This window comes from Chenopodium album, chromosome 6 (assembly GCF_948465745.1).
Source record: "Chenopodium album chromosome 6, dcCheAlbu1.1, whole genome shotgun sequence".
Lineage (NCBI taxonomy): Eukaryota > Viridiplantae > Streptophyta > Magnoliopsida > Caryophyllales > Amaranthaceae > Chenopodium > Chenopodium album.
Window position 1 is genome coordinate 400,414 of NC_137839.1, and position 16,846 is coordinate 417,259.

The window sequence follows — 16,846 nt, forward strand, 5'->3', positions numbered from 1 at the left end:
CAGTTTGTAGGAGACGGAGAAAAGTGTGTGAATTGGGCTTTGTTTTGACAATTTCACTTGTTACAGGAAATTATGCAATTATTAATGTCAATTTTATTTGAGTGTTGGGGTGGATACCTTTAATTCGATTCACACAATACTTTTTCTTTGTAAAATGGTCATACTATTAACTAATGATGTAACTGGCCAAAATTTGTAATCAAGTAATAGACTAATAGTATATTAGCATCTGCTAAATAAATTTGAAAATAACCTTAAACAAAGAAGGTTTTGAAGAATAAAAAATTACACCAACACCTTTAATAAAAACTTTATTTATTTTTCGTACGTTTTTTCTCTAAAACGAACAATTTATTGGGTTCTTTTTTATTAACCTTTTTACCTTTATCTTCATTGTTCTCTCATCAAAAAAAAAAAAAAAAAAAAAAAAAAACTGATTTATGCTTGATGATAACTTCAATTACATATAATTAATATCACAAACTAAATAAATTTATGTACTAAATCATATTATGTTTTTAATAATTTACATTGCTAAATTTTTAAAATTTATTCTAGTCAAAAAAATTAGTTAAAGGTTAGTAACGCAAATTTATGTCCTTTTGTCCATTAGATTTTTAATTTAAAAATTATATTGTTCTATTTAATTTCATGACGTTATCCTACTAATCGTCGAAAACTACAGTTATAGGCTTCATAAAACATTTAAAATGGTCACATACTCGTATCTAAATTGTATCAATGAGTTCTTCTCACCCTCATTTTTACCTATGGTCTATACATACAAATTGTATCAATTAGTCCTTCTCACCCTCACTTTTACCTATGAGCTATACTGACAAATTAGAGAGAAATAGAATAGAATGACTTGATTATTATTCATCAATGGCTTGAGTATTTATACAAAACCTAAGCTCATAAGATAGAAAACAATCTTCCTAAAAGATCTACGTCTAACCATAAACCTTAAAGATATATTCTCAAAATAATATCTTAACATAAATATCCTAATTAAATATATTATTCTCTTAAATGATATCTACAGAAAATATATCACACATATATTTTCCGATATCTCTAACACCCTCCCGCAATCGTAACGGCAGTAACACGAACGTTGCGATTGGAAATTCTTCACTTTGTTGAAGTCGAGATGCACACTCTTGTGATGCCCCCTTCAAAAAAAAAATCTTCAATGATGAGAACGTTCATCTTTTCGAACTCATCAGTCTTCAATCAAACAGGAACGTCATTCTTTTCGAACCTGTAAATATAACAATTTTTGGTTTTTCTAGAGCAAAACCGAGCTCCAATCAAATATTGGTTTTTCAAGAGTAAACCACCCTCAAATCTTTTATTGGTTTTTCAGAGTAAACCACACTCAAATCTTTTATTGGTTTTTCGGAGTAAACCACACTCAAATCTTGGTTTTTCAGAGTAAACCACACTCAAATCTTTTATTGGTCTTTCAGAGTAAACCACACTCAATTCTCTTATTGGTCTTTTAGAGTAAAACCAAACTCATATCCAAAAGAGCAAAATCATGCTCGAATCAACTCACAAAAAAATAAATTTGCACAGCGGAATTTTTTCGGTAAAATTTATGAATCCCGCCGGTGAGTATAATTTTCTAACCCACCGGCAGGGGGGAAATTTTTTTTGAGCGGTCCCAAGATTTAACCTGCTCTTGATACCATGACAAATTAGAGAGAAATAGAATAGAATGACTTGATTATTATTCATCAATGGCTTGAGTATTTATACAAAACCTAAGCTCATAAGATAGAAAACAATATTCCTAAAAGATATATGTCTAACCATAAACCTTAAAGATATATTCTCAAAATAATATCTTAACATAAATATCCTAATTAAATATATTATTCTCTTAAATGATATCTACGGAAAATATATCACACATATATTTTCCGATATCTCTAACATATACATACATGTTATTGTGACTATTTATTTTGCTTATTTTCCTTTGTTTAGTGCTAATTAATTTTAGGGTTGTTATTTGTAGTGTTTACTTATTTACACCGTTACAGTTATTTTCTTCTTTTTTTTTTTTAAATGCATCATATGATTATAGTTTTGATTGCTAATTGTTCATGTCTAGATTAGTTATTTATCCTCCATGTTAGTTGTAATTCTCTAGATTGTCAATATTTATGACTTTTGTGCTTAAATTTAAGTGCATTATATTAATCTACCCTACTCCCTATACTAAGTTATGATGAAAAAAAAAAACACAAAAAGCCTAAACTAAATATACCATTCACCAAATTATAGACAAACCTTATTTTAGTTAAAGATAAAATCGCATAAATTTAGTTTATGCATTAACGAATTAACGAATAAATTGCTTCACCTCATTTCTCACTCCACAACGCCGTAATTAGCCTACATTCTTCCTTTATAAATTGAAAATCTTTTTCGTCCTTGTAATAACAAATAAAACATTCTCCATCAAAACACAAGCATTTAGATTCCATCTCATAATTTACCAAAAAAAAAAAAAAGGTAGCAAAATCTAGAAAATGGGTATCTCAAGAAAGAATATAGTTGCAATAATCATAGTAATGGTGTTATTTAGTTCAATAATATGTGAAGCAAATAATTTTGTGTCATATGGTGCAATTAGAAAAGGAAATAAAATTTACGGAAAAGGAAATCAACAACTTGGTGGTCCCGCTAACAAATATACTCGAGGATGTGAAAAGGGTACCCAATGTGGTAAAAATCCGGGAGATGATCAAAATAGTGCTCCAGTTAAAGGTGATAAACAAGGAACTATGAATTAAGGATTTTTATCTTTATTAAACAAATTATATACTACCTGCGTTAGTTTTTATGTGCAACTTTAAAATATTTTATCTCACAAATAATACCCCAAAGTTACACATAAAAATTAACAGAGGTAGTATATATAGTAGAATAGTAAATATGTAGCATATTTATTAATCTACTATGTAATAATATTAATAATATCAAATGTAACACTTTTTTTGTTTATTCTACTATCCTAAATTTTGAGGTTGTATAGTTAGGGATATGTATGTATATATATGTAAACCTACATATCTCTTTTTGAATAAAGTGTACTCCCTCTATAAAATTTTGAAGATGAATTATCATCAAGATTATTTAATAAAAAAAATTTTTTGGGACATCTCTCTTATTTGAATTGTTTCAATGTGTATGTAAATAGATTAACGTTAACATCAGTTTTACTTCTTTTACTTGTATGTAAGATGTGAATGTTAATTGTCAAATCATAAATCAAAGTTAAACTGTGAAAACTGAAAAGCAACATGTATAAAGATTCCAAATAAGAACAATTTAAAGAAATGGTAGTAATTACCGATGAAAAAAATTCAGAAGAGCTTCTTTGAAACTAGACGAGCCTAATCTGTAGAAAAACTGAATTTTCAAGGAAAAACAAATCCAAGGCTTCAATGGAAAACGAAGAACGTCAATGTAGAAAAAAGTAAACTTTAATGGAAAAAATGAACATGACAATGTTCGTCAATGGAGTAGGATGATATCATTACCCTTCGAGGTTAACTAAGCCATTTATTCACCATTTTTTCTTATGATTTTAGTTTAATTCGGCTTATGGTGGTAGAATTGGTAATTCTTGAGAGGAAAGCCTGAGCAGCTTCAATGGAGGTGGTCATGGGTTGGGATTGGAGGAAGAAGATGGAGGTTGGTTGGTTATAGCTGGAGATCGAAGGTAGAAGACGAAAGAGGAGGAAGAAGGAAATAGGAAAAAGTCAAAATACAATACACTGATGTAAAAATAATCATAGTAAAAGAACCACTGAGAGATCTACCGTAGAAAATGAGCATTAAGATGCTCAAAATTCATCTTAAGAAAATTTGTACATTTCAAATGGTATAACAATCAGCTGATTTTACGAATGTAAACTTCATCTAAATGAGAGTTAATAATCTATTTAAAAACATTGCAATGTATTGAGAAGAAAAAAAATAATGGTGTAATAATGATGAAACTCGATAACAGCTGCACGTTACCATAAATTGTGAAATAATATTTCCAGAAACAACTCTACATGTAAAGCCCTTCTGGAACACCTTCTTTCTTCTTGTACATCACCTTTTCCTTGGCTTTCTTAAAGTCGCCATGGGTTACCTGAACCATATTATTATATGTACTAATCAGCAACCTTATTGAGCGTTACGTGAATCGCAGCACAGAATTATGTACAAGAATATGACCCGTTAAAAAGAAGACTTTCAAAATAACCACACCTGTATAGTTATAGTTCACTGTGATAATAATACTAAACCACATTAAGATATTAGAACCTATTCAACAAATGCTGCATGAACCAGGCCAGTGACAATTAGATATGTAAAATAGAAGCACTTATATGTCCCGTTTGATAGGCGGTAAAAAATGGTTAGGAGTACATCGACATAAGTAATTTTCTGAGTCTAATGCCAATGTTCATGGCTATGCTTCTACATCTAATACTTGTGTTCTTCATAGTTGCATTGCCATGAACATTGGCATGGGACTTGCAAAAAACATATCAATTCATTACAATTAGCATAATTTAATCGTTTATCACCGCCTACCCAAATGGTCAACCAATGGCCAATTATAGAGCACTACAGCAACATTGCAAAAGACAAAATCATCCATATGAGATAACTGACAGGTTCAATAATTTCCCAGAGTCCCAGACAACACAAACCAAAAGCAGAAGTATTCATTCGCCAAATAGAGTATAAAAGCATTACCTTCATTCGCCGTTCTCTTAAAGCAAGCAATCCAGCCTCTGTGCAGATTGCTTTAATGTCTGCTCCAGAAAACTCATCCTTTGTCATCACAAATTCTTCTAAGTTGACATCTTCAGCCAATGTCATCTTTGACGTATGGATCTATATTAAAAGCAAACACAGTTGTGATTACACATGTTACAGGCTTCCAATACATAAAGATATAATGTTAATTACAGATGAACATTTTCTTGGTTTAGACAAGTACCGTGAAAATTCGTCTCCTGGTTTTAATATCTGGCAGAGGAAATTCAATCTTTCTATCTATTCGCCCAGGACGAAGCAATGCTGGGTCAAGACTTTCAATTTTATTAGTTGCAAGAATGACTTTCACATCTCCTCTAGAATCAAATCCATCTAATTGGTTCAGCAACTCCAACATAGTCCTCTGAATCTCACGCTCACCGCCTGAGTGAGCATCATACCTGCAGAATTGATCAAATGAAAAACCAACACAATTTAGGAAAAAAAACAGTATATATGATTATCAACTGATTTTACAGCACTAGATAAACCAGGAATGATATGTACCTCTTTGTGCCCACCGCATCAATCTCATCAATGAAAACAATTGATGGTGAAAGTTCATCTGCAACCCTAAATAGTTCCCTCACTAATTTGGGACCATCACCCAAGTATTTCTGAATCAATTCACTTCCCACGACACGCAAAAATGTGGCAGAAGTTGAATTTGCTACAGCCTAAATAAGAAAACATCCATCATAATTATAACAGCAGAGGACAAAAACATAAATAAGAGAGATGATGCCATCTGCTAATATTAAGATGTAAGATAATAAAGAGTTATATAGTATGTCTCTTCAACTAAAGGATTTTGAGAATGGTTCCTTCCTAAACGTCTGACTCAATTACAATTACTACATACAGACAGTGGCTAGGTAGTAAAAAGAGTGTATAAACACAAACTCCAATCATCACAAAGAACCATGGCAACTTAAAAACCAAACAGTGCCATATATTTAGGCCATTTAGCCGAATTTGCACTGTATGTCTTATCTATTATTCAACAACTTGGCCATATATCTGATAACAGCATAGATCTGGGGAAAATATGATATTACAGAAGCCCAAAGATTTTTGAAGTGATTTTTGAGCCAAAAGATCAGTAGACATGATTCACCGGTAATATTAAGTGTCAGAAAGATAACTTGCAGGGACAAATTCAAGGAAATGCCTCTTACTACTGATGAGTGACATTTATGTCACTCCTAAGGAGTAGTTTTAGAGTCTTTTCCGTGTTTATTTTCCCTTATTTTCCTTTTATTCTTTTGTTTTCTCTTTAATAAAGTTTCTAGTTATTTTGGTAATTTTGGAGCATTTTAGTTTATTTTCTTTATTTTATTAGTTTTAGTCTATTTTCGTATTTTATTTTATTTTATTTGCTTGCGTAGTTTTAATTGTTTTTAGTTTAGTTTTATGTCTCTTATTTTCTATTTTATTTTATTTATTTCTATTTTATTTATTTTATTCTATTTGTCGTGGTTTTGTTTTATTTCGTCCTTTGTTTATTTTCATTTTATTTTATTTTATCTTTGTCCCGATTCTCCCTTGTTTTTATTTGGTTGTGTAGGATCGTGCTCGGAGGTCGAAGGCTCGAGTCAAAGGTGTCAATCCAAGAAGCTTTCAAGCCCCAAAGTTGCTGCCCAATCTTAACCATCACCACACCCTTCACTATCCTACACCACCCCAAGCAACAGCATCTCACTCCCCTGCTCCCTCTCCTTCACTCACGCATCAACCACCACGCATTCCAGCCTCACCACCAACAACGCCACTCACCACCAGTCCAACCTTCAACCACCAGCTGCTGCCGCCAACACCACCACACAGCAGCCGTAACAATCACACGCACATCTCCACCTTTAGCCACCCAAATCGACACACACATCAGCCCACCAAAACCAATCAACATCCCCTGCTCCTTTTACTTCCACTCACACGCACCTGACCACCAGCAATCATCACCGCAACAGCTACTATAGCAGCAGCCCGCAGCAGCCCGCAGCAGTTGCTGCGCCTCCCACGCCTACCACCATCACCCAATTGCAGCCGCATCTCCACTAGCCCAAACCGCAGCAACCAACTTCACCACCGCCCCAATTTACACCCACAATCAGCCGCACTCGCAACAATCACCAGCAGCAGCACTTTGCGCCACATCAATCCACCAATTCGCACAACGGCCAAAAATCAGAGCAATTAGCAAATTCTCAAGGTTCGAGCAAACCGTTGAGGGTTCGGTCGAAGTACGAGTCAGAGACTTTGGAGGTTTTGTTATTCGAAGAGGAGTGGTCGAACACACCCATGGTTCGACCGAACCAACCCCGTAGTTCGGTCGAACCAACCATCGGTTCGATCGAACCATTTCACGAGACTCGCACATGATGTTTAATGAAAATTGAACGGCCTTGATTGATTGCTGGTTGATGAAGATGTCGGTGATGATGGTGTTTTGATAAGGTGATTTGAGCCGTTGATGATGGTTGTTCGATGATGATAGCAGCAGCCATAGAATTCGAAGAAGGGGAAATCGGGGTCTGATGGTTTTTGGGGGATTTGTGGGTTTTTTTTTCTTTTTCTTTTATTTTTATTTCTTTTGCTTTTCCTTTTCTTATTTCTTTTCTCTATTATTTCTTTTCTCTTTTATTTTCTTTTTATTTCCTTTTCTTTCTTTATTTATTTCCTTCTTTTTTCTATTTTTCCTAGTTTTATTAAGTTAGTATAAATACCCATTTTTGGGGTAATTAGAAAGAAAAAACATTCAATAACTATCTATTCTACTCTCTAATTAGTTTTAGGTTAGGATTAGTCTTCATTGGTAGAGAGAGAAAGTGTGGTTTTCTTCATTGATGAACTTGGATTTTGAAGAAGGAGCTTGTTCAATCCTTTGTAGACCTTCATCTTCAATTAATGAGCAATCTCTTACTCTTTCTCTTTACCTTTGTTTTTTATTTTGCTTATTTGCTTTGATTTTTCTTCTTTGCTTATTAATCATGTTGATGCTTATTGATTTGATGATTGATATTGTTTTCAATATGATTTGTGAGTAGTCACCTAGCCAAGGGTGTGGGGATGGTGTAGTTGCTAATTGTTCATGCTTTTAATGTTGGGGTTATGTTAATGGTGATTAAAGTCTTTGCATGCTTGATATTCTTTGGTCTTCTTGCAAGTGCACTTGTGCACTTTGTTAGTTGATCAAAGATGAGTCTTTGCTAACAAGTAACGGAAGTTTACTTAGTTGAGGTTCATTACTATCGATTGTTATTTAATAGTACCTCCTAGTATATGGTTCTAATATGGAAACATAGAGGCTATGTTAGGAGAAGCCAATTGACCCCGGAAGGCGGCTAGATTGGACCCTTTACTTCGATATTCATGCATGTTTAGTTTACCATTGATATGCTACTTTGTTATTGCATGATCAAGCGTCAACTTCACCTACCCATTTCCCTTGGTGCCTTAATGTTTTATTTCTTGTTTTAGCATCTTTAGACTTTAGTTTATTTATCTCCTATTCCAGACTAGCTTAATTGTCGATAACATTTGGTGGTGTTTATCCGTTCTCTGTGGTTTGACCCCTATGCTTGCCTTATACTCGTATTAGGTTTGTTTAGGTTGTATAAATTGTATTTGATCTAGGGATAGACGATTGACGACACGTTTATTCCCTTGTCAACTACCTCCCACCTATAGGCTATAGGCTATAGCCCTTCCCCTAAATCTAAATCAGCCCACAGCCATGACAACAAATATTGCCTCCAATCATTTAAGAGCCAGCAGAAGCCTATGCCCAATGAGCTTATCCATGGCCACCAACACACAGTCTGTAATTTCCACAAGGTATCTCCAAATGTAACGATTAAAAAGAGTGTGTGCACTACTGCCACTAAACGATCAGGAGATCTATCACCTACAAAGGCTATAAGTATCAATCTCCAAGGAATTTTCTTACATTTCTCATTCATACAGATAACACCAAAAACTCCAAAGAGATCGCTTACAGTAACTACAACAACCAACTCCCAATTCCCAAACACACCAAACAATTTTAAAAAACCTCAAGCTACCTATTCGAAAGGTAAGCAACAACTCAAATTGAAATAAAGGACATTCTCAAAACAATATTAAGTGCATGATACATGACAAGGGGCACAGACAATTAGTCACTTAAGAAGCAAGTAGTCAGCAAATCAAGAGCATAAGATTCCAAGCAAGGTTGAAAAGAGGAAAGGACAAAGAACTCAACCCTGTTTGGCCAACATAGAGGAGCTAAGGGAAAAGACAAAAAAGTAACGAGAAAAACCACCCACGCTGATTCAAGATCCAGATAGCCCATAGTTCTAAAAGGTATGCCCAATCCCAAAACATGTGCCTAGGAGATAGGAAAGACAGAGCTGGGGAAAAAAAATAAACAAAACAAAACAAAGTGCCAGGCACTGCACTAATTAAAAAGACTAGCCAAGGTGCATGCCACATTACGCCTTTGATCAAGGACAAGGCACAAGGTACTTTCTGTACATATAGAATGAGCGGATAAATATACTTGCTGTAGATGGATAAGAACTTGTACAAAACTTCTACTAAACTGCCAATTTACTCGAAGTTTTGGTAACATATAGATGATCCACCTACCCAAAAATTTTAATATTCCAATTTATCATTCAAAAACTAAGCTCCCTTTATCATAAACCTTCTTCATGCTGCCTTGTTCTAGAAATGTGGGGGTAAACTGATTAGTTGAGGTTTCCAAAAGGTTTGTTTCAATAGTGATATTCATAAAAAAATTATGAATGTCATTTCATCGCCTTCCTTCCTTAGAAAGATCATTTATTAGGATTAAATCTTATGTGTAATAGTCTCCTCATTAGTGTACAATGATTAAAAAAGGTTCTTTAGTTGAATAGGCTTGGTTGTCCAAGGTGCTCTGGTCCAGGTCTCAAAATTCTCTGGGTATTATGATTAATGTGTTGGTAAACAATGTGATTGAAAGTAATGATATATTAGACCAGATGCTAGAAATTCCCGAGATAGAGATCTAAATGATGAGACATAATGTGTATGAGGTTGTGGGTGCATCCACCACATGTTGCAATGTTTAATAAGGGAGGAAGAAACTTCTTCAACTACTTCACTAATTCACTTAGATCTCCTACAGCATATTCATCGCATCCTACATGATCTCTATAGTAACCTTAAAGAAACTATCTTCCTGTCTTTCTAAGTCATTGAATCTTCACTCGTCATTTTATCTTGCATCCACTTCAAACACTAACATCTACTTCCTCCATCTCCCTGAACAAAATTTGAATCATCCAAATACCACCTGACATTATAACCACAACTTTCAAACTTAAATTAAAACCCATAAAGGAGAGTCACCAATTTCAAAAGCAAACAGATGATGGACGTACCAAGATGACTCTTAGATAATAGATAGTGACTTAAAACTTCCTCTTCATCTGAGATCTATGCCAATTAAGGAATAAGCTTAGATTACATGTAATGCATATCAAGGAGATATCAATCCTTATGAAACTAATTTAGAGATCTCATTTAAAAGAAAATCCAAGAGACCTACCTCACCGCATTCTTTTAAAAATACACTTATACACATAACATCTCTATTATCCAGCAAACGTGTGATATTGGGGACAACGGGGGCTATAATAATTGTTTCCTCTACTTCCATATAAATGTAACACTTGCCTATATATGATGTTTCCAAAAAGCTGCAACACATCCTTACATAATAGCTTTTAGTATATGATAGCTTCATTCTAACTTTCCCACATATTTAACCCACCTAAATTTTTAAGTAACTCAATCTGTATAAGATCAACCTTACCACCAACTTCCTCACTAATCACCACAAACCTCTAATCCAAAAATAAATAAATAAATAAATAAAAAGTAAAAACCTTCCCTCTTTACCATTTGCTTACTGAAGGAAAAATCTACTGGATAAACATTTGGCTTCAACAAGAAACGATGTTGCATCTCACTAGCTTAGGCCTTGCCAGATAAACCACCTTTGTGTGGTACAATTAGTACGAACCTTTTTGAAATATATCAGAAGAAATACAATTGATCAAAAGCCATCATACAAAATCAAGATGAAAATGTTGTGTGTAGCAAAGTTTATTTGACAATTTCATAGATGCTATGGCTTATGAAGAACACCAAAGGTTAGGTGCTAAATACCAAGGGTCCCTTAAATTTGGTTCCTCGTATTTAAAAAATTCTTCAGAAATTTGCGTGCACTGGGAAAAATTTAATATTACAGAAGCCCGAAGATTTTTGAAGTGATTTTTAAGCCTTACAGATCAGTAGACATGATTCCCCAATAAAATTTAGTGTCAGAAAGATAACTATGGCTGGGACAAAGTCGAGCTTTTTTGGAAAGAGTAGCTTTTTTTTAGAAACCCACACCATATTTCTACCCTTATAAAAAAAAAATTACTTTCTTATGCCAGAGTCAATTTCAATAAGAAAGAAACCTTTAGCCCATGCATTACAAAACAAAAAACTCATTCACAACATCTAAAATTTTACTTTGTATGTGGAGACTTTATAAAGGCAGGACTTCAAACAAAGGAGAGAGGACACAACAATATGCAATGACAAATATCATGAGTAGGGTTGTTCACCTTGCATAGTTTTGTGACTAGAAACAATAACAGAAAGAAGATACACATAGAAAATAAAATTTTGTCATAGCTTTTAAACAAGAATCTCTACTCTGAAGAAAACATACGTAATAATACAGCAGTCAGGCATAAAAATTACCTTGGCCAGCAAAGTTTTCCCTGTACCAGGCTCTCCATACAGTATAACCCCTTTAGGAGGCCTAATTCCAATGTCCTCATACAGCTCGGGATGAGTAAGGGGAAGTTCTACTGCTTCTTTGATTTCCTGAATCTGGGGGTCCAACCCACCAATGTCAGCATATGACTCCAATGGAGCTTTCTCAACTTTCATGACAGACACCATAGGATCCACCTCATCTTGGAGAATTCCAACAACTGAAAGGACCTAAAATAGAAATTTTGACATGATTAACGCACACAAATTCAGAAACAAGGTCACAACATTAAGAGTATATCAGATAGATGGAGTAATGAGAAAACACTATTATTGCCAAAGCAGCCAAGTTAAAACAGAATTCCATCAAAATGTCATCTACCTATACTTTGATTCTCCAAACCATCTCTTTTTTGGAAAATGTAAGAGCTGTGCTACTCAGACCAAAAATATGAAGTTCCATCTCATTGTCATAACCACATGCATTACATGCTAAGATGATGTATCAAAATCATCACTTAGTTATATCAATGAAAAACTATTAACACAAACTTTCATTAACTGGAATATTAACTGAACTACACAAGCCAATCGCTCCACCATATGTTAAGACTGTTTCAAACAGAAGTTCCCAAATCCTAACTCCAAGCCTCAAATATGATTCGAAACATTGACAATTCAAATTTGACAAAGAAATAACAACTAACAACACCCAATCCGATCCTCGATCAACGCGCATCCTCCCTATGTTATAGTTCCTACTACATAAATAATTATTTATACTGATGAATAAGAATGGAGCTACATACCAGTTCCTTTACTTCGAAATCAAATCATCATAAAATTCAAAAATCTTCTTAACAAAAAATTCCTTTAACTCAAATCACCAACCAAAGTTATTTAGACTATCCCAAGTTTCTCCCCTGATATAATTCAAAGAACCCTCAAATTCATATCTATTTCGCCATATTCAATCTCAATTTGAATCCCAATCCCTATGACCCGAGCATAAGTTAACCCTTTAACCTCACGCGAAGGCCCTAAAGCTAAAATATGCACACATAGCCTCATTCACATACAATTCCAACCGCCTCGCCTCCAGAGCAAACTAATACAACATAAAAGCACTAAACTGAATGTTTCCACTTTACCTAAGAGAAACATACAAATGCACCTCAAGTCACTAGACACTAATGCTTTTCACCTCAAATATCCCCCACCAATGTAGTTCATCCACCCCCTCAAACTCATACCATTTGGCCGTATCAATTCCAATACCTCAATCGCATTCACATACTTCCTCACCTCCCAAGCAAAGTAATACAACATAAAACCTAATTGTAAAATCAAATTGAAAGCTTCTACTTTTTCCATAATATACTAGATCCAAAATTACACCAATAAAAGATCATCACAACTAATCAATAATTCAATAGATTAAGTAAAAAAAAAAACTACCTTATTGTGCATCAAAATTGAACATCCAGGCTCCAATTGATCCTTATCAACAAAAGACATAATACCCACATAATACTCAGGCCCAACAGAAGAACTAACAATAGCATGATTCTCATCAATCAACTCCTCCAAATTCCCAACACTCATAGGAGAGCCACGAATATCATCAACCTTAGATCGATCTTCCTCAGTCTTTTCTTCCTGGGGTTTCAATCTTTCTTGATTAGCGACAAATTCTTCCTCCATTAACAAGTAATCCTTGACTCTTTCAAGCTTAAGAAGCCTTAACTTGCATTTGGTATGTGGGGTTACGACGGGAAGCCGTGCGGCGGCATCTGGGCCTCGTTGCTTGCGCTGCTTTCGACCCACACGAGATGGGGGTGCGGCGGGTTCGAATTTCTTGTCTTTCTTGTCGGAGTTTTGGTTTTTGTCGCCGGAATTTGGAGGGCGATTTAGACCCGATGGTCCTTGACCCATTGTTGTGGAGTGTCTGAGTGTTGTTGCAGTGAGAGAGGAGAGAGAAGAGAGAGGTTGAATTGAATCCTGTTGGAGAAGAAAAGAATAGTGAAGAGAAAGGGGTTTTCTATGGCAAACTTTGGGAATTAGGGCCTTAAGGGGAAGAGTGTATTGCTTTGGTCTTTGGACTGGTTTCTTGAGGAGGAATCCAACTAACGCTCCAATGTGAGTTAAGAGAGGTCTCAATTCGGATATTTGGGTCGAGTTTGTTGAAGTTGGGTCGGTCGAGTTTATTTTAAAATTAAATTATGTCAAATTAAAGTATGTTCATGTGAGTCAAACTTCTAATTGGTATTTTTTGGGTCAGAACAGGTCGGCTAGTCGAGTAAATTTTGACACCTCCGAGACTCCTATAAAGATTTACGACGTATTATGGCAGGTAGATGGGATTAAAGATGGCATTGGGTCGGGCCAGCCCGAAGCCTAGTACCGCACGACACGATGTTGTGCGTGTGGGCCGGGCTAGGTCCACCTTTATTTGGGAGAATCACGATAAGGTATGGCATGGCCAGGCCGGCACAACAAAAGCATGCTAAAATCAATGCAATTTTGCTTAGGCACGCAAGCTTGGCACTACCCGGCACGCACAATTTGCCCGACGCGATGGCCTGTGGATTTGGGTCGTGCACGAGCCTAACTAACCCTAAGCACGTTGGCCTGACCCGAGGATCAAATCAGCACGACCTAGAGCCATCTTTAGATGGGATTCAATATCAAGTGTTAGATACTTGGATTAAATAGGTGGGTACCACTCTTAATATTTTAGCACTAATCTAGTTGAAAAAACTAGCGATTATGGGTATTGCAAATAGCTATCCGACCACTATTTGGTAGTTGAAACTGATCTTGTGAGCATAAGAATAACTTTCATACAGTTGATAGTGAAGGTAAGATGTCAAACTAGCGACGGTATGAAAATCAAAATTTATAAAATTTTAGTTTGAAAATAATAATAAACTTAGGGGTCGTTTGGTTCGCACAAGATAAACATTATGGAATGAACAAAGGGATTCAAAGATAATGAAATGAAAGCCATTCCATATAGCATGTTATTTGTTTTACAAAAAACAAAGGGAATCACCACCACCAACACCACCACATAACCCCCTTTTCCTTGACTTCTCCGTTAATCCCACTTCTCCAGCAATCCCACCGTTGAGCCACCACCTCATCGGCATCCCCCGGAGCCCGTCGCACCTCCATAACTCCTCCCCTCCCCGGAAAACCTCCACCCGCCCATAAACCCTAATTATCCATCATCTAAAACCCGACAAAAACCCCAATTATCCGAACTTCGCTCATTGGTTTTTCGGGAAAGGAGATATTTTATGGGGTAGGGGAAGGATGAGGGAGGTACGATGACCTCCGACTAGGGATAGAGGAGGTGCTAACAGGGGCAATGAATTTCGAGGAGGGGTCAGGGAAGGTTTTTAAGGGAGGTGCGAGCTTATCGAGGGTCGACGAGAGGCGAAGCATGGGTGGCGAGGTGGCTAGGTGGTGGTTGTGCGCAGGGTCGTCCCAACCTTTTTGGAGGCCCTGTGCAAGTATGAAGTATATAATTTGGTACTACATGAAATTTCTCTACTCGGCTTTTTTTTTATACTAGAAAACAAAATCGCTATTTTTCCCGCCCTTTAAAAAACAAATATATAAATGTGATAATCATCAAAAATGAAATATAAAGGATATTGTCACTTACATTTTGCTAAAATATTGAAAATTAAGGCTTTTAGTGGGAATGCTTTGGAAAAAGAATGCTTTGGAATAAAAGAAAATAAAAATAAAAAAAGTTGCTACTGGGTCACTGTCTCCAACAATACACTAGAATTCATTAACCACTAGACCACAATTATTAGGTATGTATATCTAATGCAGCACATATTATCTATCCATTTTACCACTTGAGGCCCCAATTAAATTTGGGCCCTGTGCGGCCGCACTGGCTGCACACCATAAGGGCCGGCCTTGGTTGTGCGGTGGGGGTAGGGTGGGTGGTGACGGATGTGGGGCATGGTGGTGTAATGGTGGCTAAGGGAAGGGAATGGAACAGTCTAGGGGGTAGGGAATCAATGTAGAGGGGTTTTGGGTGAACTCAAATATATAAATGGGTAAAGGAAATGATTAAAAGTGACTAACAAACAACAACAAAAGGGAATGGGGCATGTTCATTCCCTTTCCCTTTGATTATTAACCCCAATCAAACAACCCCTTGAGGGGCCGTTTGGTTCGCATGAGGGAATCGAAATGGAATGAACAAAGGGAAAGACATGGAATGGAATGAAAATCCCCCAATTTTGGAGTGTTGCTTGTTTTGAATAACAAAGGAATGAAATGAATGGAAGACCACCAGTCCAACCACCACACCACCACCACTCTCCTTCACTTTCAACCATTTTTGGCCACCACCTAGGCACTCCACCCACTCGCCGCACCTCCTCCACAACTCCCCCCCTTCGCCGCGCCACCACCACCCCTTGCCGCACTGCCTTGACCACCACCACCCTCAAAACCCTAGCCGTTAGGGTTTCGAGGGTGGTGGGAGGGCTGGGCGGCGGATTTCGGGGTCAAGGGAGATCGGGGTTAGGGTTTTTCGGGGCTTGGGGAGGTTTTTTCGGGGGAGGGGAGGGCGGCGAGGCTCGGGGGAGGGTCAGCGGTGGTCGGAGGAGGGGCGGCGATGGTAAGGGTAGGGGCGGCGGTGGTCTGGGCTACTTTTCCGGTGGTGATGTGGTGGTGTGAAGGTGGTGATGTGGTGATGTGAAGGTGGGTAGGGAATGGAAATACCTAAGGGGGGGGGGTGGGGAATGAAGTTAGAGGGATTTGGGGGAATGAAGGGGGTAAAGGGAATGGGAAAAATGGGCTAACAAACAACAACAAAGGGAATGGGGCCAGTTGATTCCCATTCCCTTTGATGATTAACCCCAACCAAACGGCCCCTTAGTAGTTAACTTAGATAAGTTAATTCGTGTGTTATTATACTATTTGTTTCCATTATGTATTGATTGAGTTTGACAATTAAAAATATTTATAGCAAGACTTAAACTTGAACCCAACAAGTCTTACTATCTAAACAATCGAATTTGATTAGCAAGTTAAACAAGTACAAAACTAGCAATTCGGGACATCGCTCGACCACACACTATTTTTTTCTTGAACTACGTACAACGTGCCAAACAGGAACGCCACCCAAGAAACTCAACCAAGGGACCAAAAAGGAATATCCTTTACCCAAATTGTCCAT

At 36.5% G+C, this 16,846-nt stretch overlaps 1 protein-coding gene across 1 annotated transcript; it reads right to left on the minus strand.

Moving 5' to 3' along the window:
* Nucleotides 1–3,800: 3,800 nt before the first annotated feature.
* LOC145635482 (26S proteasome regulatory subunit 4 homolog A-like) lies at nt 3,801–13,702 on the minus strand. Its single transcript, XM_081686768.1, has 6 exons — nt 13,093–13,702; nt 11,620–11,865; nt 5,344–5,513; nt 5,021–5,237; nt 4,774–4,914; nt 3,801–4,159 (listed from the first exon to the last, which is right to left on the minus strand). The coding sequence occupies exons 1-6, from the start codon at nt 13,567–13,569 to the stop codon at nt 4,076–4,078; spliced, it is 1,335 nt and encodes a 444-aa protein (XP_081542894.1). The 5' UTR covers nt 13,570–13,702; the 3' UTR covers nt 3,801–4,075.
* Between the last annotated feature and the right edge of the window lie 3,144 nt (nt 13,703–16,846).